This window comes from Cetorhinus maximus, chromosome 15 (genome assembly GCF_964194155.1).
Source record: "Cetorhinus maximus chromosome 15, sCetMax3.hap1.1, whole genome shotgun sequence".
Classification (NCBI taxonomy): domain Eukaryota; kingdom Metazoa; phylum Chordata; class Chondrichthyes; order Lamniformes; family Cetorhinidae; genus Cetorhinus; species Cetorhinus maximus.
This window is the reverse complement of record NC_135893.1, coordinates 81,189,740-81,214,457: the sequence shown is the minus strand read 5'-3', so window position 1 is coordinate 81,214,457 and position 24,718 is coordinate 81,189,740. Positions and strand designations below refer to the sequence as shown.

The window sequence follows — 24,718 nt, the reverse complement described above, 5'->3', positions numbered from 1 at the left end:
TGGGGCTCATGTTTCTTCAGCAGGCAATGAGACTTCCTCCTAGTGAATGATTATCTCAAAATGATCACACTGCATCACACTGCCCTGTTCTGAAGTGAAGGGCTACACAAGCAGTGTGTGATCAAGATCACAGGTTTTCACACAAAGCTGCTATTCCCAATGAATGCAGACATTTATGTCATTGATTAATGGCTCTCAACTGCATGAGTGTTGCAGTGAGATTGATGAGACAGTTTTAACACAGCAACAATGAATTGACTGAGGTATATCACAAAAGCTTTTGAAAATAGGAAATTAATTAAAAGTATCTCTTAAAAATGACAAGGGGAATTGCTCATGGTCTCAATTGGTAAATGCAATGCTACCCTGTGCAAGAGGTCCCAGGCTCCATCACTGCACTGTGCTGTTATCTAACAGAGGCCTCAGAGTCAGGCTTAATTCTGATGGCTCCATGGTTAAATCTTAAAATCATGCTGCACAGAAGGTGGCCAATAAGTTACATTCCCCTACTCATCCCTACAGCCTTGCAATTTTTTTCCTTTTCAGATTTGCAGAGCATAAAAATCAAGACTGATACTCCAGTGCATTACAAAGACAGTGTTGCACAGTTGAAGGTGCTGTCCTTTGGATGATATTTTAAACTGTGTGGATGTAAGGGATCCCATGGCACTATTGCAAAGAAGAGTATGAGAGTTATCCCCAGTGTCCTGATCAATATTTATCCGTCAGCCATCATTAAAAACTGATTTTCTGGTCATCATCACCTTACTGTTTGTGGGAGCCGGCTGTGTGCAAATTGCCTGCTGTGTTTGCTACATTCCAACAGCGACTACATCTCCATAGTACTTCATTGGCGTTAAACTGCTTTGAGACGTACAGTAGTCATGAAGGATGCTACATAAATGCAAGGTTTTTTTCTCTTTTTCACACATTCTCACATTATATGGTCTCTCTCCTGCTTGTCCCTCCAATAGAATCAGCTGTCTGCTGTCACCCACAAGATTTCCTTTGGGTCTGTAACTTCACCATTAGCTGTTAGCCTTATTCCGGTAGAAACTGGCACACAATTCCCAGGAGAGGCAGGCTGTGGGTGAAGCCAGACATAAAGGAGCTGACAGCTTCAAGGACCTGACAGCTTCAAGGACCATGCAATCCAACCTAGGCAAACAGCTTGGTCGATGGCATGGAGGTTGGGTCACTGTAGTAATTATAGTTTGGATAAACGTAGGACTGTAGCCTTAAGAATAATCCTGTGTTGTAAGATCACACGACCTGTGTAAACCAATGTGTTAGCAGCCCGGGGAACCTCTAGGAGAGAGTTTGATGCACACGTAGTTGATGTTGCCATCTTGTAAATAAAGTTAAATGTGTCCACTAAGAAAAGTTGTCTGGAAGATCAACTCTATAACAAACTGGTGACGAGGATAAATCAGATACGGTGCTGTACCTCACGCAACAATGTTGGGTATCTAAGTTAATTAAAAAGAAAAGAAGATATACTCATCCGAAATGCCACAATTTGGCACAATCGATCCCTTTGAACCAGCCATAGGTGACTGGTCTCAATATATAGAACGTCAAGTCAACAAAATCATGGGGGAGGAAAAGTGGAGAGCGATCCTTCTGAGTATTTGTGGGAGCAAGACCTACAGTTTAATTCAAAGTTTGACGGTCCCCAGTGACCCAGGTTCGAAGACTTTCAGTGAATTAGTAGACCTCATTAAGGGACATTTTCAACCCAAGCCCCCAGTCACAATGCAGAGGTTCAGGTTCAATTCATGGAATAAAGCGCCGAGGGATACCATTGCTACCTACATGGTGAAATTAAAACAACTAACGGAATATTGTGATTTCGGTGAAACTCTGAATGACCTGCTTAGGGATCATTTAGTATGTGGTGTTCAGGAAGATGCTAGTCAGCAAAGATCGCTGGCTGAATTGAATCTTGATTTTTAAAAAGCGTTAGAAATAGTCCTTTCAATGGAAAGCGCTGTAAGAGATTCACAAGCGATTGAAGGGCGGAAAACGGCACTGTTCTCCTAGTTGGGCAGGAACAGTCAGCTGAAAATAGCACAAAAAGCTGGGTCTCCACCACGAAGCAGGAAACAGCCCCCGCTAACCGAAATTTGAGAGGAAAGAGCTTAGCAGCAAAGTCGAAAACTAACATTTATCGACGTGGAAACAATCATACTCCTAACGATTGGCAATTTTAAAAGGTAGAGTGCTATTTTTGTCACAGAAGTGGACACGTAATGAAACAGTGCAAAGTGACATTTAAACAGGCATCCAGACAACAATTGAAATCCAATGAAGTATATACTGTAGAAGAGCCAGAAACAACCAATTATGACATTTATTCATTATTCAACATGAAAGTTGGGAAGACAGAGCCAATTATTGTCACAGTGCAAGTAAATGGTAAACCCTTAAAAATAGAAGCAGACATGGATGCTTCTACCACTGTAATAGGAGAACACACTTTCAGATATTTAAATAAAAGTGATCAACAATTAAATTTGGAACAAACATCTGCCAAGTTGAAAACATACACAGGTGAAGAAATCCAGGTAAAAGGTATCACCACAGTAACAGTTCATTATAGACACCAATCAGCACAGCTACCAGTGATGGTATTAGAAGGTAGAGGACCAAGCTTTCTAGATCGAAATTGGTTGAGGGAAATTAACCTTGGTTGGCCAGTGAGATTTCAAAAGGAAGCTGGAAGAGTTCCTGAGTTGAAAAAGGAACAAGGCAAGGTACTTCAGAAAGAGCCTGGAGAGTCCTAGGACCACAACAGGATTAAAAAGGAATGTGTAAACATTCAGCAACCTGAAGAAATTAAGACTGTCTTAAACAACAATGTGGAAGAACAGCAGAAGAAACTCAAGGAGACTCTGCTGAATGACAGAATTCAAGATGAAGCGAATGAGCTTCTTAAAGAAAAGGAAAACCTGTTGAAAGACCTTCACACACTACAAGCATCACTCAGGTCAAAGTTTGTGCCTCTGAAAAATTACAAAGGGAAACAGGGAGAATTTAACGTCTCTCTGAACAAACTGAAGAACCAGTTGGCAGAGAAGACGCAGCAATGTTCAAGTTTCTAGGAGGAAGCTAACAGATACAAGAAGGAGGCAGAAAAGCTGAAGAATCAGCTAAATGAAGCTAAAGAGGCTTTGAAAGTAAAAGTCATAGAACTTTCCAAGATGTGAGTAGATAATGAGGTCACGGGTAGCTCAACAGATGAGTTGGCATCTGAGAGAAGTCTAGCCGACAGTGAATCAAAAAGAAGGCTGAGACTAAATTCTGTGGTAAATAGAAGAAGACATGTAGAAAGAGGATGCAGAATTACTGATGAGGTGCCATCTTCAAACAAGACTAAGCTTGATATTTCCCAAGTTGAAGGTGAAGGTGGAGAAAAGACAAGGAAGCCGAAAAGTGACTCATGCTTTGCATAGTCATGAGCATCAATTTACTGTTGGAGAAGCAGTATGTGTAAAGAATTTCGGTGGAAGACCAAAAAGGTTGCCTGGTAAAATAAGCTCTGCGACCGGACCATTGTCGTACCACGTGGAAGTGGAGGGCTGGATCACCCATAAGCATGTGGATCATTTAAGAAAAAGGGAGATATCCCAACAAAATTATGTTCCACCTGTAATCATTGTTGAACCAGTGGTTCCTGTTGAAGTTGCTCAACCAAGGACAGACATGCCCGATGTCTCTGTCAGAGTGAACTGCATATGCCTAATGAGGTATCTGATGTTAATGCGATTTCAGAGAATGTGTTTCCTGCAAAAGAATCTGAAGTTGTGGAGCTGCGACATTCCACACGGATCAGGAAACCACCTGAAAGACTGAACTTGTAATTTCATGACCTGACCACACATTTCATGACCACACATTGTAATGTCATGAGATAAGTATTCTTGTAAATACAAAATGTAAAAAAAGTTAAAGGGGGAGAAACGTAGGACTATGGCTTTAAGAATAATCCTGTGTTGCAAGATCACATAATCTGTGTAAACCAATGTGTTAGCAGTGCGAGGAACCTCTAGGAGAGAGTTCTTCTTTAGTGATAGAGTTTGATGTACGCATGTAGTTGCTGCTGCTGTCTTGTAAATAAAGTTAAATGTGTCCACTAAGAAAAGTTGTCTGGAAGATCAACTCTATAACAGCCACCTTCGGGTGGGCATTAAATAGTATCTGTTCCTACTACACCATTTTAAAAGACCAATCAGTTGCCTTAGAACTCCAGGCTTTCTATATTTCTTTCTTGATTGGTAAGCAACAATTTAACAAAGGAAACTGGATTCTGGGCTAAATGCCAATTCAGTTTAGTACAACTCTGAGGTTGTCATGCTGAAACTGTGTAGTGCTCTGTTCAGACCACATTGTGCATATTGGACTCAGTTGTTGAGACACAGGGAAGTTATCAAAGCTCTGGAGCAGTGCAGAGGAAGGCAATAAGACTTATTTCTAATGTCAGATGTCTGAGTTTTGAAGATGTGTTGGAAAAAGTTGGGTTGTTCTCCTTTGAATGGAATCAACTGAGAGATACCTTATAGAAACATATAAGTTACCAAATGGAACAGAAAATGTTCCTAGTCAAAAAGTTAAACCATAATTGCAGCACATAGCTACAAAAATGGTGAAAGCAGGTTCAGGACATATGCCAGGAAGCACTTCTTTACATTGTGTGCCTAAATGTAGATAAATAAATTAGTTGCAAGATAAAATTATTTCTGTCTTGGTGGTGAAGGGAAGGGGAAAGATGTTGACAGTAAAAGGGCTGCGAAAGGAGACTAAATGGGTGGGTAGAGTCCACGATAGGGGACACCGTACATGGGTATAGAAGGAAATGAAATTGGTGGGTAGAATCAGTGATAGAGGAGAGTGTACAGGGGCTGTGGAAGGATTGAGTTCAATGGGCCAATGTCCTTTTCTTATTATACACTTAAGATGACTCATTGTGTAAAGGGAGGGGGAGGGTAGCAGAGTGAGAGAAAGTCAAAAAGAATGAACCATTTGCTTTGAATAAGTGGGAGCTCTCACACGACCTGACACAGTGGAAGCTGATAGGATAAAATTACGCTGATTAGTATTCTGGCCAAGTTGTTGCTGCTATGAATTAGCCAAGCTATTGCCTGGCAACACAATTTAAAGTACAACAGAAAAACTGAATTACAGGGTTGGCCCTGGGAATGCGCAGTGCAAGCACACTATGCTGTGGTGTGCAGAATGAACAGTTCTGGCAGGTGACAGCTCTTCACTGAACCAGGGGCTGTCAGATACTAAACCAAAATTAGGAAATGTGAGAGGATAGAGGTTAGCAACTGTAGGACTATGGAAGATTTTGCTCACAAGTGATATGATTTATTGCTGCCTTAAGTTGTGTAAAGGTATGTGTGCCTGTGTGCACAGCTGTGAGTGCTCACATGCGACTGTGTGCATGTTTGCACACACAACTGTGTGTGTCTACATGTGGCTATCTATATGTCTGCAACTGCATGTGTGTGTGCGCGAGCACGTCCAAATTATGTGTGTACTTGTTTGAGTTTATATATTTCTTTGGGTTTACATATTAATATCTGTGTCTCTGCATGTGTGTTTATCTATGTTTATATGTATTACGTATCAATGGCTGTGGGCCTCTTTTTGTGTGGATCTAATTCTGTTTGTATATGCGTGTGTATTGTGTGTGTGTGTATCTCTATCATGTCTATTTCTTTGCATGTGAGTCTATTGTGTGTGTGTGTGTTTGCATCTGTGTGTCTGTGTCCATGTGTGCCTGTTTCTGTGAGTCTGCGTGTATCTGTGTGTATATATGCACCAGTATCTGTACGTGTGTGCCTATTTCTGTCTGTGTGTGTATTTATGTCTGTATTGCATGTATGTTTGTTTCTGAGTGTACGAGTGCGCATTTCTGTGTCTGTACATGTCTGCGTGTGTGTCTGTGTGTGTCTATTTCTGTGTGTATTGTGTGTTTGTGTCTGGGTGTGAGTGTGCATGCACATTTGTGTGTGTGTCTGTGTTTGGGTCTGTGGGAGGATTTTCCGATTGGGCTGCAGGCGCGCATCCTACACACCCGAGCATGAAATAGTGCTCAATGACGTAAGGTGAGCGTCCCGACATCATCAAGCACTTGCACTTGCGCGATATTTCGGTCGGCAGGCGCGTGCGAGTCGGCAGCACGCCTGCCAACAATTAAGAGGCCTATTAAAAAGCCATTAATCAATTAATTAAGTGCTATTTTTCACTGCCCGTCCAACCTTTTTTAGGAAACCTCATCCACGGGCAGGATGAGGTTTCTGACATTAATTTAAACAAATGTTTTTCACATAATTCTTATTATGTTTCTGTTCATGTGAGTGAGTCCTATGTGGGGACATTTTTTTCCTATTTTCAAAATCTTTAATTTTGATTTTAAAATTCTTCAACTCCCTGAGGCAGCACCCTGCCTTCAGGGAGCTTTCAGTGTGTGCTCCCCGGCACATGCGCAGACTTTTGCGCTTGCCCTCCTCCTGCCCCCACCCCGGCCGCGCTGAGCTTCTCACTGTGCCTTTCATGCTGGCTGGCTGTTAATTGGCCAGCCAGCGTGAAATTGCGGTCGGGGGCCGATTATGGGTGGCGGGCCATTTTCCGTCTGCTCCCGAGCCCGCCCGATGACCCAAAATTCCTGCCCTGTGTGTATCTATTTCTGTGTATTTTGTGTTCTGGGTGTGTATTTCTGGGGATGTGTGTCTATTTCTGGTGTGTATGTTTTTCTGCATCTCTGTGTATGCATCACTATTTTTGTGTGCCTATGTGTAAAGTGTGTTTAATTCTGTCTGTATATCTGAGTCTTTGTGTGAGTGTGCTTCAGTTTTGTCTGTGTGTGTAAGACCGTGTGTGTGTCTGGATATGCCTATTTCTGGGTACATCAATCTGTGTGTGCGTATGTCCGTCTGCGTCTCTGTGTGTGTGTGAGCCTGTGTGTTTGCCTGTATGTATGTTTATTTTGTTTTATGTGTCCATCTATTTCTGTGTGTGTGTGTGTGTGTGTATTTCTGTGTTTTTCTCTGTTTGTGTGTGTGTGTACGTATCTGTGTGTGTTTCTATCTCTCTTTTTGTCTTCGTCTGAGTGGGTGTATCTGTATATGTGCCTATTTCTGCGTGTGTGTTTGCATAGTGTATGTGCCTGTGAGAGTGTGTTTCCATTGCCTGTTTGTGTGTGTGTATGTGTATTTGTCTGTGTGTATCTGCATATGTGTGTCTATTCCTAGGTGTGTCTATCTATCTATCTATCTGTGTGTGTGTGTGTATGTCTGTCTGCATCTGTGAATGTGTGAGCCTCTGTATGTGTGTGTCTGTATCTATATTTGTGTACGTGCATGTCTATTTCTGAGTGTGTCCATTTCTATATGTGCATGCATGTGTGTGTCTATTTTTGTGTGTTTGTCTATTTCTGTTTGTGTATGTGTGTCCATATTGTGTGTGCGTGTGTGTATGTTTCTGTTGTATCTTTGTTATGTTTATTCCTGGGTGTGTCTGCATCTCTATGTCTGCAGCTGTGTGTGTCGGTCTGTGTGCGTGTTTCTATGGGCAGAATTTTGCAGTCCCTCTGCTGGTGTGTTTAAAGGTGGGGGGCGCTTGGAAATGTAGCATGTGGCCTGCCCACCGCCTACCCACCTGCCACGGACCTGTCTATTTTAAGGGGAGCCTGTGGAGGCGTCAGGTGCCTTGCCTGCACTTCGGCCTATTGAGGCCCTGAAGTGGCCGATTATTGGCCACTTAAGTGTCTTGTCCCTCCCCCGCCGCTAATTTACCTGTGGCAGGGGGATGCTCGTGCCGGATGCATAACCTGGCAACTTTTACTGGACAAGCTGGTGTCGGGCAAGAAGGGGGGACCTCCTTGTGTTTCTCATCGACTTTTCAGGTGGCGGTGCAGGAAACTCCACCTTTTGAAAAATCCTGCCCTATGTCTTTATCTGTGTATGTGGTGTCTATTTCTGTGTGTTTGCGTGTGTCTTTCTTTTTCCGTGCGTGTGTCAGTTGTGCATAGGTATATATATTACGTGCATTTGTGTGTGTGGGTGTGTAATTCTTTTATGTCTAGGTGTTTATGAGTATGTTTTCTATGCCTTTTGGAGGCATCCCACCCCCACAAGGTCATACCTCCCTTTAAACTTCCCTCCCGGCCTCTCAAACTCAGCCCCTCACTGGGGCCAATACCCCTTACTTACCTGAAGTCCAGCCTCCATATAACTTCCTCTTCTTCGCTGTAGCCCCAGTAGTGGCCACTGCTCGAACCTGACGCTGCTGACAGCACAGAACTGCAGGCCAATTGGATGGCCAGCAACTCTCTAAGGCAGGGCTTCCTCCCCAGATAGGGGTGGAAGTCTCATCATGAGCCAATTAGCCAATTAGCTGAGCGTTAACTTCAGGTGGCAGGCTGGGAAAACCAGCCATCCAAAAAATCCTGCCCTATGTGTCTACCTGTATATATGTGTGTGCCTGTTGTGTATGTGTGTCTATTCCTGCGTGTATGTGTGTGTTTGTGTTTGTGCGTATGTCTTTCTCTTTCTGCTTGTGTGCCAGTTGTGCGTGGATATGTGTCAGTTGTGCGTGGCTATATGTATTGTGCACATTTGTGACTGTGTGGATGTTTGTTTGTCTGGGTGTGTGTATTTCTGTTATGCCTGGGTCTCCTAGTGTGTATTTCTGTGTGTGTATGTCTATTTCTAGGTGTGTCTGCGTTTCTGTGTTTGTATGTCTGTACTCTGTTTATTTATGCATGTGTGTGTCTATTCTGTGTGAGTGTTATTATTTGTTCAAGTGCTTTGTTTTAGGAAACAAAAATCAAATTGCACCTGATCTGGATGTGTGCATAGAAAATATTGGCTGAGAACAGATGTACCTGTTATAGACCTCAATATTTCTGTGACTGCTTTTGTTTTCTCACTGAATAGATTATTACAGTTTCTAGAGGGACCCTCACTAAATGCTTAGCACTATTAACCCTTTGCTACATTTTCATTATAGTCTTCTAATGTGTCAATATCGCGGCAGTCAAAAAGATTTATTTTTGGAAATTATTGAAGATGGATTTTAGAAACGCAGCCAATAGAAGGAGTAACATTTTCAGATGGCATTTTACAATGAAAGCATAAAGTAGCATATCATGGATTTCCTCTAAAAATTGACAGCATGGGTTTATCTTATTTCCAAGTTTCTCCCCTCCTCAGCTGAATCTGTGAACTTCTGACTGGAATTGGATTTCACATATGTCACTCATCCTCCAGAACCTTGCTCAAGTTACCATTTTTCATGTATGAACTTCGACCATGAGTATCAGCAGTTATTCGACTGTAAGGAGCATTTCATACTCATCCCTGTATACACACCAGTCTGTGCATGCACTCACCCCCTTACATGCACACACACGCGCACACACCCCTATACATACACACACACCCCCATACATGCACATACACACACCTATACATGCACATCCCCCATTCATGCACACACACACCCATAAATGCACATGCATACATGCACATACATGGACACACTCTCATACATTCACGTACCCCCCCCAAACATGCACACACCCCATACATGCATACACAAACACCCATAAATAGACACGCATACACACCCATACATGGACACACACATGCCCATACATGCACACGTATGTTCATACATCTGCACACACAGACCCATGAACACACCTGCATACATGCATACATTTACAAACCTTTCCACACACATGAGATGCTACCTGCCATGATTGTGACTAAGTTGTAACACACTAGGTCTATTTCTGTGTTTGAAGCTTGAAGCCTTCATTGCCGCTCAATGTTTACTATGAGCATGCTCCCCACTGGGCGGGCAGGGGTGTGGAATCAGGCCTCCTCTTTCACAAGAATGTCTTTTTGTAAAGAGAAAGATCCTGGTTGAAAACTCTGGTTTAAAGGATTAGTTATATTTCTGTTTATCTCTTTACAATGATGCCATTTTTATAAATCACCATTTCTAAATGTGCTTATTTTGTTAAATTTAAGGGTTCTCTTTTATGAGGAAGACAAGGGAAAGGGTTAAAGTCCACACGGCAGGGAACCAGCAAAGTGAAAAAGAATAGGAGAGAGGGAAGAGGTTAAGGTTCCACATTTCTGATGTCCGGAGAGAGAATGTGTTGGAGTGGCAGATAGTGATATGATTCTTCATTTCAATACAATAAGGATTCTGGAAGGAGAAAAAGGATATAGTCTGGCATACTTGCAGGATAGGAAGAACAAGAGAGTGTATTTATGGGCCAATTCCAAAATAAAATGAAGATAAATTGTTCATTTCAAGCAGCAATGATTGTCCATTTAGTTATACTGTTGCTAGTAGAATCACAATAACATGGTAGGATGATGTGATTCTGCTGAGTTAGTTGTTATACTTGATGCTGAGCACCATCTTGTTGAGGGACTTAGTGTGGCTGTTAGGTGCATGCGAAGAAATATGCAAAGTGGCCAGATCGTGAGCTGCCATTTTTGACCATGCTGCTCTAGTTAACTCTCTATCTCAAATATCCAGAGCTGAACATGCATTCCACAGCATGAGGATCCCCGCCAGCGCCCCCACTGCACCCCATCATCAGTGCTATTTAAAGGAATCATTCAACTCGCAGGATAGTTGCTAATTACTTGTAGTTGACTCTTGCTGAGTTTATGGAAGTACTGGGTATTTGGAGTTCATAAAGGTTGGTGAAATCTGCAGGGAGTGGTGCTGGATGTTGAGAAAGTATTGGTTGCTACTGCAAGAGCTTTGAGCACACCACTTACTCCCAGTCAGGGGGTTACAGTTGCAGTCCCCCATGGACTGCAGCATCAGATGGAGATAGAGCAGAGGCAGCAAAGAAGAATAGAAGAACAGAAGGAAGGAGGAGAAGGGAGAAGAAGGGTTCTCAGCAGGAGGCCTCACCCACTTAGGGTCTTGATGGAGCACCTCTACCTGCATCTCGGCCAGGAGTAGCAGTGATTCACCAAGGAGATGGGCGAAGAACTCTGCCACCTCTTGGAACCAGTCCTGCAACACCAGAACTGGGTGAGGATAGTACTGCTAGTGACTGTGAAGGTGACTATGGCCCTGAATCTTTTTGTGAATGCATCTTTTCAGGCTTGAACAAGCGACATAGCGGGCATTTCACTGCACGTGGGAGGTGACAGAAACTCAGTACACCCAGAAAGAAGACTTTGTTGTCTTCACTCTTAACAGAGAGAAGCAAGAGGAGTGGACGCATGGCTTTGCTGATATAGCAAAGATAGCATCAACTACATACATGTGGCTTTGCAAGTGCCACATTTCAATGGTGAGACGTAGTGAAAATGTAAAAGTTACCATATGCTTCATGTGCAGTTATAAATGCTGGAAATGCTCAGCAGGTGTGGCAGCATCTGTGGAGAGAGAAACAGTTAATGTTGGCCTTTTGTCATTGGCCTAAAACATTAACTCTGTTTCTCTCACCACAGATGCTGTCAGACATGCTCACTATTTCCACCATTTCCTTTTTTTTCAGATTTCCAGCATTCGCAGTGTTTCATTCTTGAATTGAAGTGCAGTTAATGTGTGACCATGTCCAGCACATCATGCTGATGAGTGCCTGTTTTCCTGGTAACAGTCATGATTCGTTCATCCTGTGCCAGTCCACTGTTCCAGAAATCTTTTAGCCACCACATTGAACCATAGGATGGCTTCTGGGTGACAAGGACTACGCGCTCTACACCTGGCTGATGACTCTCCTCCGCAACCCATCCTGCTGACTTTCAATGGATGAGACTGCATACGGCTTTGCAGGGCACCCTCAGACAGCCCTAGACTTAACAGGCCTTGTTTTGCACAACACCACCCCATCATGTGCATTAACAGTCTGGACTGGCTCACAGGCAACTGCAAGACCATGGACAGAATAGTCATGGTGGGAGCATGTTTTCTATCATCCTGAGAAAAGACAGCAGGTTCATACTTCACAGAGCCAACTGCCACTCCCTTGGGACACCACCGCAGCATCTAGTAATCTGCTAGAGCACAGATTACTGGACTGCTGTGGCAAACTGCAAGCCCCTTTCAGCACTGGCATCCGCAGTGATAGTGGCAGCAGCCTGAGCCTGCAAAACTCCAAGCTGAGATTTCATGACCTCAGTCAGAGCTTCCACTGCAGCAGCCAGATGTTGGGTAGCTTCTGCTTATGGAAACTGCAATGGAAACTGAGAGATTCATCATCAGATGCTGCATCATGGTCAAATCAGTGTTCTAATGGACTCCAAGTTCTGAGGTTCCATGCCAAGTTAGATCCAGACCGCTCCATGATTCTTGACTGTGAGAACAGGTTCTGTGGCAGGCCTGCCAATGCACCAAGCATTTCAGTGTGTATACCCATCAGTCTTTTTCTGTACCTGCCTCACTGAAGTTTTCATCTGAATCCTCTGTGGCAGAACTTGTGTGTGACCTCACCCTCCCGGGAGTTGGCATCTGTCTTTTCCCCTCCTCTGGTTGCAGTGTCCTTGTGTCCAGTGACTCACCAAGTGCAGGTTCCACTTCTCTGCTAACCTCTAAAGTATGCGCTGTGCCAGAATTTGAATTAATGGCTGTGAGAGTCAGATCGAGTCACGGTGTCCCTTCCAGCACCCTGCATTACTGCCTGACCAGAAGGCAGTTCTTGGGTATCTTAAAGTATGGGATGAATTTAATTTATGTGGCACAGGACCCAGAAGCAGGTGCTGTCGCTGAATGAAAGGGATGTGCCTGGCCGACTGCAAATCATATGGTGGCCAGCTAATTAACGCTGGCGATTTAATGGTGGTGTGAGGACCATCTAATCCTGTCACGGGGGTAGACAACATGGTACTGAACTTGGTGTAACGTGACAGAAAGACAGGTGCTGGCACCATCTTTAAAGGGTTGTCAGGCCTGTATGTAGTGCTTCTTTAATGTGTGGGATCGCCTGAACAATGGTGGTGAAGTCCCCTCTGGCTTTACAGAAGACCCCTCAACCCCTCTGGCTTTACAGAAGACCCCTCAACTCCTCTGCTTGCACTGAAAACCCCTGAACCCTCAGACACCACTGAGAACTGAAGGAGGGGACCATGAGGCTGCTGCCAACATGCCAGAGGGAAAACATTGGGAAGCTCCACGTTTTAGCGATACCTCCCTGCAGGTTCTCCTCCAGGCTGCATGGGAAAGGAGGAAGTATCCTTCCCCAGTAATGGCAAGAAGAGACCCTCCCATCTGACCAATGAAGCCTGGATGGAAATAGCAGCAGAAGCCAGCAGCTGTGGGGTCCAACAATGCTCATATGTGAGTGCTCACTGACCTCCTCCTCTCTGCCAGGATAAATAAAACTTACTGCTCAGTTCATTGAGGCTTGCAATTGTCAACACAGGATGGGTCACCACATCAGGGGTGGGGGGGGGGGGGGGGGGGGGGGGGGAGTGACTAGGTGGGCCCTGGTATTGGGATGTGCCAGCACCAGCTGCCAGATGATGCATTGATACACCTGGAAGACTGGCATCCAGCTACCTAATCAGCATCCTCTAAGTCCCTGAGAGATAACATATGGAGGAGGCATCCGGGAGCCCCCATCATGGGCCAGAGGGCTGTCAGCAGCATGTGTCGTCAGCTGATATTTGTGTAGAGAATCACAGTGTCCTTCCTTCTGCCTGCAGGAGAAAAGGGCCCACCACACCAAGGAGAGGACCAAGACCAATGGTGGTGTGCCAGACATTTGCACGCTGATGCCGAAAGAGGAGGCCCTCAAACTGGCAGGAGGCAAGATAGCTAGGCGATTGTGGCAGGTGAGACTGGAGTTACAAGAGAAGAGATTGAGGAGGCTTTGCACTCACGTGTTCAATTCTGGACAAAAGGATATTCACAGCAGGCATAGATGGAGGAGGAAATGTGCAGACCTCACACCTAACTGTTTGTTTTCTCTCATGCAGTTCCGCAGTCTGGAAACATGAGTGGCCGCAGAGGCTAGGGTACTGGAGCCCACCTCTGAGCAGGAGTCTGAGGATTCCTCAGAGGGTGCAGCATCACAACATTCCCCCGCACCCTCCACCAGCACAGATACTCACATTGGTTGATATACTTTTGTTAGTACATTCAGAGTCACCAGCTAAGAGTCTACGACCACAGTCTCCAACCTCAGCTCCTCAGAGCTGATGCACTGGCTTCTGCTTCTCAGCTAGAGGCCTCCCATCTTACTGTGGCAATGGCCTCCTCTCACCTTTCTTCCAACAATTCAAAACACACTGAAGGCAGCTCAGTTATGGTTAACTTCCACTGGTGAATCTGAGGCCTCACCTGGGTATCACCAACTTTATGCGGTCGGGGATCTGATTGCCCCAAGATCCCCATGTGACGTTCAATGAATTTGGAATGCTGCATTGAATCACATTCAGCCGCATTTAAATGAGTTAATTGCCTGCACAATTAGCACAATTGGCTTCTCACTGCCACCTTGGGGATTTTCTCCCATTGATAAAAGCAGACCCAATGACACGCCGTTGGGCTTCCACTCCAGGGCGTCTCACTCTGATTCTATGCCCCCCTACCCCTGCCTCCACCTCGCAGCCCGCTCGCACTGGCCATGTTAAATTTTGTCCCATAAATGCAGAAGGGAAGGGTTGCATAAGGAAATCAGAGGGAAACAAAATTCACAAGTTCTACATCATAACAAATTGTGGGATGAGAATGAAATGGGATTTGAGAAGGTGCGTTAGGCAGGAATACACCATTATCCTTGATGGTTTCAGTGAAACTGCTTTCCATATTCTCTGATGGTTGCTCCGATTATTCCCAGCAGTCTCCTGAATGGGAGTGACTAGATGCAGTCATGCTTGCCTCATGCCGTTCAGCAACTGCCATTTATTATGGGCCACCTTGTCCTGCAAAAAAGGAGGGAAGTTTGTCAGTGATTGTGGTGTCATTTGTTAGGGTAATGTGCCTGCCAGAGTTTAATAGGTGGCAGTGTATGCACGATTAGAGATGTGTGCACAGCTTCCAACAGTGCTAAGTGAGGGGGAGGTGAGACATATGAATGTCAGAATTGAGCAGTGGTTGGTAGAAATGGTTGGTAGACGAGTGAAGGGGGTGTGGTGAATGGAACAGTGTGTGAGGCTATATATCAATTATTTAAACTTAAATGTAGAGAATGTGATTAAGAAGTTTGCAGATGATACAAACATTTTCCATGTGGTTTATAGTGAGAAAGAAAGCTGGAGACTGCAGAAAGATATCAATGGATTCGTCAGGTGGGCAAAAAAGTGGCAAATGGAATTCAGTCCAGAGAATTAAGAGATAATACATTTGGGGAAGGAAAACAAGGCAAGGTAACACACAAATGGTAGGACACTGAAAAGTATAAAGCAACTGAATGACCTTGGGTATGCATATCTACAGATCCCTGAGGGTAGCAGAAAAGGACAGCTAAGGTTATGAAGAAGGTTAAAGCTTATTTCCTTTATTAGATGAGGCATAGAATATAAGAGCCGGAGGATTATGCTAGAACTGTATAAAACATAAGTTAGGCCAGAGCTAGAGTACTGCATACAGTTCTCGTCACCAGAATAAAAAGGATGTGATTGCAGTAGAGAGGGTATAGAGGAGATTTATGATGCTGTTTCCAAGAATGGAGAATTTTAGATATGAAGATAGAATTGGATAGGCTGGAGTTGTTTTCTTTGGAACAGGGGAGGCAGAGGGGAGATTTAATTGAGGTGTATAAAATTATGAGGAACCTAAATAGAGTGGATATGAAGGACCTATTTCTATCTGCAGAAAGGTCAATAACAAGGGGTATAGATTTAAAATAATTAGTAGTAGGATTAGAGGAGAATTGAAGAGAAACCTTCTCATGCAGAGGTTGATGGGTGTCTCAAACTCACTGTCTGAAAGTGCGATAGAGGCAGAAACTCTCATCACATTTAAAAAATACTTGGATATGCACTTGAAGTTCTTTAACTTACAGTGTTACTGACCAAGAGCTGGAAAGCGAGAGAAGGCTGGATAGCTCCTTTTCAACTGACAAAGGCACGCTGGGCTGAATGGCTTCTTTCTGTGCCTTAAATTTTCTATGTTTTCTATGTTAACAGTGCTGTTAGTAGGATGTAGCATGTGAGGATGAATTCACTGATGTTGACTATTCATAAGAGGTCATTAAACGCCTTTTGGCACTGCATCCAGGTTCTTGGTGCTAGACTGTTGGCATTGATCCCTCTGGCTACCTACTCACAATGTGTTCTTAGCAATTGTCTAGAGGGCCTCCTTGCCCCTGAGGGAAGTGAAATTCACTCTTCCTGTCCACTTCTTGCACCAAGACCTCTAGTACGGCATCTGAAAGACTTGGGATATGGTCACTGGCCTGTTGCGCCATTTCCTTTGGGTTCTGTAGGTCTTCCACTCTTAGAGCATTTTCAGCAGTTGCTATAGCCTGTGAGAATTAACCTCGTCTTTAAGAGCTGCAGTCTGGCTTTAAGTAGTGCAGGCTAGCTTTAAGTGTTAGCACAAACTTGGGCACCCTGCTGCAGTATACTGCCACTCAGCAACATGTTCAGCATGGGGCTGTATGCCACAATCATTATAATTAGCAGAGAGCATGAAGTTTGCCTACTCCTGCATCACTTGAATGGACATGGAACAATCACACATCACAATACCCTTGCCCGATTTCGGGGCTATCCAACTTAGACCCCTTAGAGTCAGAATATCAGCATTATTAAGTTGAGTAATGTCTGTAAGTGTATCTTATGGAATCTTAAGAACCCATTGCCCTTGTCATGTTTGTTACAATTGTGTTGAAGGAGGCTTTATTGACAGGTAGTCTTTATAAGGAGAAATGAAACAAAGAAATGGTATCTGGGAATGAATAACCTTGGGGTTGTAATCAGAGCAAGGCACAGATATCCTGTGGTCAGTATCAAATAATGATCATTCACTAATATGATAGTCATGGCTTGTTAGAATTAGCAAGATAGTGTGCTAAATTCACTTCTACATAAATATGCTTTCTGTATTTGGCAATGTTGCTAATATCACCAACAAGTCCAATTAGTTGTTGCTTGATTTATTTTTGTCAAAATAAATTACCGATGTCTACATCGCCAGAAGTCAGGTGCTTAGGATATTGTTTAAAAACTTTAAATCTATTTTGGAGATACTGATCCTATTACTGAGCTGAGGTCTGTGTTTGAAATTTGGGTGGGCAGAATAATCTACAGATGTGAGTTCCCACCTGTCTATAATCTGACCACCACACATTCCAATGAAAGTTGATAAAGCACCAGGTTACACTAGCAATGATTAATTTAAAATTGAACCAATGTATCTCTTTGATTGTATGTGACCAGGATTTTTCTTTTGTCTTTCAGAGTTTGGGCTCAGCAGACAAGAAAGATTCGCTTCAAAAAAGGTAAGAAAGTGCAAAAGAAACCAAACTGGGACATCTCAGCTATTGAACAAGCTTGAAAAATCCAGAACTCTATATTTGTATTGGTTTCTTTTACAGAATTTATTCTCTTTTGTAGGTTGTGGTGCAATACAAAACATGTTTTTGACTGCAGGTGATTTGGTTCTTGTAGATGCACGCACAATTCTGTGCAGTGTGTTGTGGTGCTGGTCATTACTGTAACCGAGGGGTGATCATCAATTCTCATTTGAAAGTAGACAGTCAATTTTCAATTTCTAGTAATTTTGATAATCAACTGTGAGGCAGAAAATGTGTGGTTTTCAATTGTTTTGCGGAAAAAAGACCTATATGCACTTGCATGGAAGAACTCTCTAAACATGTGAAAGCAGATTTAAATACACTGGTTTCTTAAATACCTTGTCTTGCATGATTTTATACTGAGGAAAAGGTCTTACTGTTAGGGTTTTGGGTCGAGGAGGAGTATGGGACAATAGGCTTGTTAGACACTGGATTTGTGCAGTGTTTAGCCCTGAGGGTGTTTTGGAGGCTGCAGGGGTGCTGGCTGGTACCTGCTTGTTCATTAGCTGATCCTAGGTTGAGGCAGAGACTATAAACTGATTTAAAAATGAATCAATATATATTTGCAAAGATAATATAAAAGGATTGGGGAAAGGATCAGGTAAATAGCATCAGATGAAGAACTAGCAGCAGCATTGGGATGATAGGCAGAATTGCATACCTTGAAGGTGAAACTGCCTACTTCAAACAACCGTTTCTTTAAGGCACGAAGTTAAGGTCACTGCCCACTTAGCTGTCAATCAAATTACCACTGTGACATGAGACTGTATTCCTTGGGCCTGATGTTGTTTTTAAATGTGTGCCTGCCCTTGTTGTGAATGAGAAAAGGTCATCCTGAAAAAAATGTTATCACAAGGATCCACCTTCTCACAATAGTATAAAATGTTTGAGATAGAAAATGACCATACTCCGACTAACTGACTTTCAAATTAATGTTATATTATATGTTATACAGAATTATGCTAGGCAGCTGGCTGACAGTTAAGACAAGCTGCAGTCTTGAGACTTACTCCTTATGCTGAATTTAGCATTGCAGAATGATTAAAAGTTAAAAAATTCAACAAAGGCAAAAATTCATTTTGCCCAATTTTTGCCATAGGCAAACAGTCATAAATCTTAATATGCACTCTTATAAATGCACAGCAGTAAGTAGTAACGTGAACTTTTACAGTAAGGTGCACTCACATGCAGGCCTGGATATAACCCTGCAATGAAGTACTGAGGGGTTGCTACATGTCAATCCTGCTGTCCTTCAGATAAGACATTATGGTTAAATCCAGTCTTCTCGTGGCTCAGGTAGATAGTAAGATAGTAGATAGTTTTTGAAGAAAAGCAAGGAAATCGCTAAGTGTACTGGCCAACAAGCCTGCGGCCCAGAGCATCAAAAATAAATTGACTAGCCTTTTATCTAATTGCTGTTTGCAGGATGTTACTGCGAATGGCTGCCATTTTTGTCAGTGCAACAATTGTCAAGGCACTTCAAAATAAAGCTGAGCATCTGAAAATTGTAACTGAAGTGCTTTGGAATTTTTTGACTTGAAAGTTGTTAAAAAAATGTAAGTACTATTATATTAATTTGGACTCTGGGCATTGATGCAAGTCTTCCCAGGCCTTGGTACTGATATTAATTATTTTCTGTGATGGGTACAGCTTTTCTCCTTGGTGGGTGCAGTCATTTTATAGACGTTTACAGCACAGAAGGAGGCCATTCAGCCCATCGTGTCCATACCAGTCAACAAAGATCTGCCTACACCAATTCCATTTTCCAGCGCTTGGCCCATTGCCCTGGAGGCCTTAGCAACACAAATAATATCAATATACTTCTTAAATTTTCTTCCTGTCTCTCCTGCCCAAGACAGTGAACAAGTGGTTTGTTAATCTAGTATCTAGCATTCTGCCTGCTTTTGAAGTGGCTGTTAAAGGCCCACAAGTGCACCTCAGCTAACCTGGCATCATATTTTCTTTGCCCCCTACGTCATCTTCATCAGAATCATGCCTACATTTATCAATGTAACACATTCTCACAATGTGCCATAGGCCAGTCTGCCCTCTCATGCAATTTAATAAAAGTTGAAGATGATTAAGATGGTAGAATAATGAAAAGAAAAGAGATGCTTCAAGTAAACACTGCAATCTTCGGGCTATGGAAGACATTCACAACTGCAGTAGTGGTCTATGTTTGGAGTATCTCTGTTGTGGCCGTAAGAACTATTTAGGTTTAATAACAAGCTGACTAAGCTCTCAGAAGCCTGGATAAGTAGAGGTCTGTGATTGTTAGTTGTAGGGTCTCTGGAGAGGGCTGAGTTGAAAGGTCAAAGATCCCAGGTTTGAATCCTGGTCTGTGCTCTGTTAGTTGATACACCCATCCAAAAAAGCTCAAGTTTCTCCTGTGTACTTGGTACCTGCTGTGCAGAACAACACGTAATTAGTTCTACGTCAAGAACAGACAGATCACTGTTTCACTAATGGAATGCATTCAAACCACTTGTTACTCTAATTATATTTTCTCCTGGCTGTAAGGTAGAGTGAGAGCCCGCAGCTTCAAACTTCTTGACGCCAACCAACGTCTTGCCTGACTGTTGAATGTATTGCAGCATAGAATAAAAACACACTTCCTCTTATTAAATTGATTCAAGAAAATAGAATAAATGAGGATATGTCTGGATTTGACATTCCTTGCTGAATAATTGTATTCAAAGAGTTTGGAGATCATTTAAAAAAAAGTTAATAAGAATGAGCCAGCTCAGCTTCCCTTTCCCTGCTGATTTATTGGAACCACATCATTATAATCCTATCTTTTGTAGCTTTCCCTCTGGCTGTGTGTTGCATAACACCTTCAAAGTATGCTCTGAACTGATATTAGTAGGCTTGACATTTGATTAAATTATTTTGGGTTTGTGTAGTGCCTTCTATGCAGTCATCAAGATCCTGTGAGACCTTTTTTAATTTTGCTAGGAGTAACTGGAAAAGCAGATACGGAATTTTATCAGTAAAGGCAAGTCTGCAACCATGAGTAATGGTGGCATGGTGTAGCTAATCATGTGGTAGTCATGTATTTTATAGCACTTGACTTATTGCCCATCTCTACTGTGGGTGGTAAATGTAAAATATAAAAGGGCATAGAAAAAGTAATCCAGAATATTACTTTAAATTACCTGCAGTAGAACCCTAGGATACAGGTTTTAACTAGATAAGGGTATTTTTAAGTAAGGTATCAGGTATTTTTTGAGAGACAAATCTGTGTAATAAACTTTTAGAGAAACGAAGCCAAAAAATCTGGAATCAATTGGACACTACTACAACAATCACCACATATATGTATATTTATATGGCACCTTTAACATAATAAAACATCCCATGGTGCTTCACAGGAGCATTATAAAACAAAATATGACACTTAGCCACAAAAGGAGATATTAGGTCAGATGACCAAAAGCTTGGTCAAAAAGTTAAGTTTTAATGAGTGTCTTAAAGGAGGAAAGCGAGGTAGAGAGGCACCTTGAGCCTGCTCCACCATTCAATACGATCATAGCTTCTTTTCTACTTTCCCACCCACTTCTCATCTACATTGATTCCCTGAGGGACCCAAAGTCTGTCTATCTCAGCCTCAAATATACAAAACAATGGAGCATCCACAACCCTCTGGGGTAGACAATTCCAAAGATTCACAACTCTCTGAGTAAAGAAGTTTCTCCTCATCTCACTCCTAAATCATTGATCCCTTTGTTTGGGTTTTGAAATGCAACATCATTACATGTCCTATCTGGCTTGCTGTAGTCATGTGACCTCTGCCATAAGACAATTGTTCTGTAAGCAGCTATGTTACATGTGTTCAATAAAGACTCTCACTGAGAAAGAACTGCTGTCTTTGAACTCAAAACATGGTGTCGGATATCTGAATAAAATAGAATTTTGAAACCCTGAAAATGCTGCAGAGGAGCCACAGCTCAGAAAGACATACAGAAATGTTCAAATCTGCTAAAAGCTGATGAAAAAGGGCAAAGAAAAGCGAACACAAACCTAAGGGCTGCAAGTAAAATACTAAGTGAGTTAACATGGCTGTACACTTTCCTCTACCGACTCCAGTAGAACCGAAAGGCGATATGTGGCAGAACTGGAAGTTGTTCCACTTGCAATGGCAATACTGCGAACTTGCAACAGGTTTCATTAACAAGCTGGAGCCGATAAGAGTAGCCACACTTCTGGAACTGCTGGGGAGGGACTGCTACAAATTGTATTTGCCTCTAAGTCTAAGCGACGAACAAAGGAAACAGAAAACAGAGATTTTGAAAGCTCGATTGCACATTTTGAACCCCAAGTGAATGTTATTTATGAACGCTTTGTATTCAACACGAGAGCTCAAGGTGCAAATGAATCCATTGAACTATCTGTGACTGCAGTATCTTGTGAATTCGGGCAGCTAAAAAATGATCTGATTAAAGATCAAATAGTCTTAGGCTTACGAGACCCCTCAGTGAGAGCAAGTCTACTGAAAGAGGAGAAACTTAAGCTTAGGAAAGCGATAGATGTGTGTAGAAATGCAAAACGTCAGTTAGAGCACATGTATGGCATAGCAGACCAAGAGATACATTATGCTGAGAGACATTCCAGGCCAAAAGAACAGAACAATCAGGGACAAAGGGCAGGATGCAAATACTGTGGAAGGAATCATACAGAGGAAAATAAGGATTGCTCAGCTTGGGGAAAGCAGTGTTTTAACTGCAAGAAGCTGAATTATTTCGTACACAAGTGCTTGGCTAGGAAAAAGCAAAACAAGTCTGTACAGATGGCCACTGGAGTGATATCAGCAAAAGAATCTGATGAAGCACTATACACAATACAACAGGTTGGTTCCATCAAGTCTATAGGTGATAAATAGTTTGTGACTGTTACAATGATGACCGCAGAAGGAGTGTACTAAGCGAACAAGAAGTGTCAGGTAGACACCGGTGCGTCATGCAACATCATGACCTTCGCAGACCTGTGTGAAGTGGCTCAACATGATGATCCAAAGAATAAGCTCTTGAAAGTAAGGTTGAGGCTACATGATGGCATGACACGCATATCAAGAGGACAAATTAGCCTGAGAGCCCAATGCACTGGCAAAAATGAAGATCTGGGGTGGAATTTTACGACGGTAGGATTTTATGGTCCCCCTGAGGTCAATGAACTTTTGACCGGCTTGCCGCATTTTCTGGCCCCACTCCTGCTGCAAGGGGGCTCTAAAATTCCACCCCTAGAGTTCCAGATCATAGATGGTACACATCAACTCAGCTGAAGCAAGTCCAAAGCTTGGACTGGTAACCCTGAATGTGCCAACAGAGATTTACAACATGTTGCAGTACACAAAACCATTGACTGCCGAACAGATCCAAGAGGAGTACCAAGATGTGTTTAGAGGGTTGGGATGTCTACCAGGAGTATGTCATCTAGAAGTAGATCAATTCAACATCTGCTGAGAAAAGTTTCAGCTGTCCCCAAGACAAGCCTGAAGTCAAGATATAAGAGCTGGAAAAGAAGGGAGTAATCAAGAAAGTGACAACTCCTACAGACTGGATTAGCAGTATGGTAGCAGTGAAACAACCTGCGAGTATACTCAGACCCAAAGAATCTAAATAAAGCGCTAAGAGATCTCACTACCCCATGCTAACCATCGAAGAAATTTTGCCGCAACTTGCCAAGGCAAAGATCTTAACTATCCTAGATGCGAAGGATGGTTACTGGCAAATGAAGCTGGATGAAAGCAGCAGTTTTCTAACTACATTCTGGGCACCTTTCAGGAGATACAGATAGTTTTGCATGCCATTTGACATTTCCACGGCTCCAGAAGAGTATCAACGCAGACAGCATGAGATAGTCAGTGATCTTCCCAGAGTGGAAGCCATAAGTGGATGATCTATTCATCTAGGTTTTGCGGAGACACAATGAAAGAAGCCATAGCTGACCATGGTCAGAATTTAATATGATAGCTAGAGAGCTTGCCAGATGAACCTGAAGCTGAACAAGAACATATTGCAATTTAAGATGCCTGAAGTCAAGTACATAAATCAAGTACTAACAACAAAAGGTCTTTGCCCAGATCCTGACAAGGTGAGAGCTGAGGCAGTGATATAGCGACTAACAGATGTGAAAGAGGTGCAGTGAGTTGTTGAATTCGTGAACTATTTGGCAACATTTTTGCCCAATTTGTCATTGGAGTGTGAACCATTATGCAAATTCACAAGGATGTGCAGTGGTATTGGGGCACAGAATAAGAAGCAGCATTCAATAAATTTAAACAACTAGTGACGACAACACCAGTGCTGAAGTACTATGATATCAATGATGAAGTCATCTTGCAGCGTGATACCAGGGAGATAGATCTTGGAGCAACCCTAATGCGGCAAGTATAACCGGTCTCATTTGCATCCAGGGCACTAACGCAAACAGAATGACACTACACTCAGATCGAGAAAGGATGTGTGGCTATTGTTTTTGCTTGTCAGCATTTTCATCAATACCTGGTTGGGAGAGACAAACTAACAGTGGAGTCTGACCCCAAACCATTTCAAAGCATTTTTCTCAACCCGCTACTATCTGCTCCAAAGCGGCTGCAAAGTATGTTGCTTTGTTTACAGAGATATCATCTGGACATGTGATACAAGCAAGGGAAACAGATGTACATCACTGACATGCTGTCGAGAGCACCGTTCTGCATGAAGAATGTTGAGGATGCTACAACAGAATGCGAAATCTTCCAGGCTCAATGTAAAGCAGCAGCTCGACATGATCTGGAAGTTATCAACTCAGCAGAGACATTGAATCTGACAGACAAGCGCCTTGCTCAAATCAAGTGAACTACACAACCAGTTGCAACTCTCCAAGTATTACAAGAAGTAGTGATGAAAGGATGGTCTAAGAACATCAAAGACACGCCTGTGGTCACAATAGCATATTGAGCATACCGTGATGAACTGAACTGACAACCTAAGATGGCAAATTGTACAAAGGAAATAGAGTCATTACCCCTAAGGAGATAAGAGGAGAGATGTTGAATCACACCTATGCAAGCCATCAAGGAATTGAACTGAGTCTGAGAAAGGCAAGAGAAGTGCTCTACTGGCCAAACCTGAGCAATGGAATTAAAGACCACATAGCCAGTGCAGTGCTTGTAACGAGTGCCAAGCTAAACAAGCTAGAGAGCTGTTGATGATGCATGACATCCCA

General features: G+C 42.8%; 1 protein-coding gene across 1 annotated transcript in view; it reads left to right on the top strand.

Annotated features, from left to right (window-relative positions):
* The window catches only part of LOC144691123 (ankyrin repeat and fibronectin type-III domain-containing protein 1-like), a 753,296-nt gene that overhangs the window by 448,379 nt on the left and 280,199 nt on the right, over positions 1-24,718 (top strand). The window contains exon 2 of the mRNA XM_078559192.1: positions 17,397-17,437. Within this exon, the coding sequence (XP_078415318.1) occupies positions 17,397-17,437 (41 nt within the window). The remainder of the gene's footprint in view (positions 1-17,396; positions 17,438-24,718) is intronic.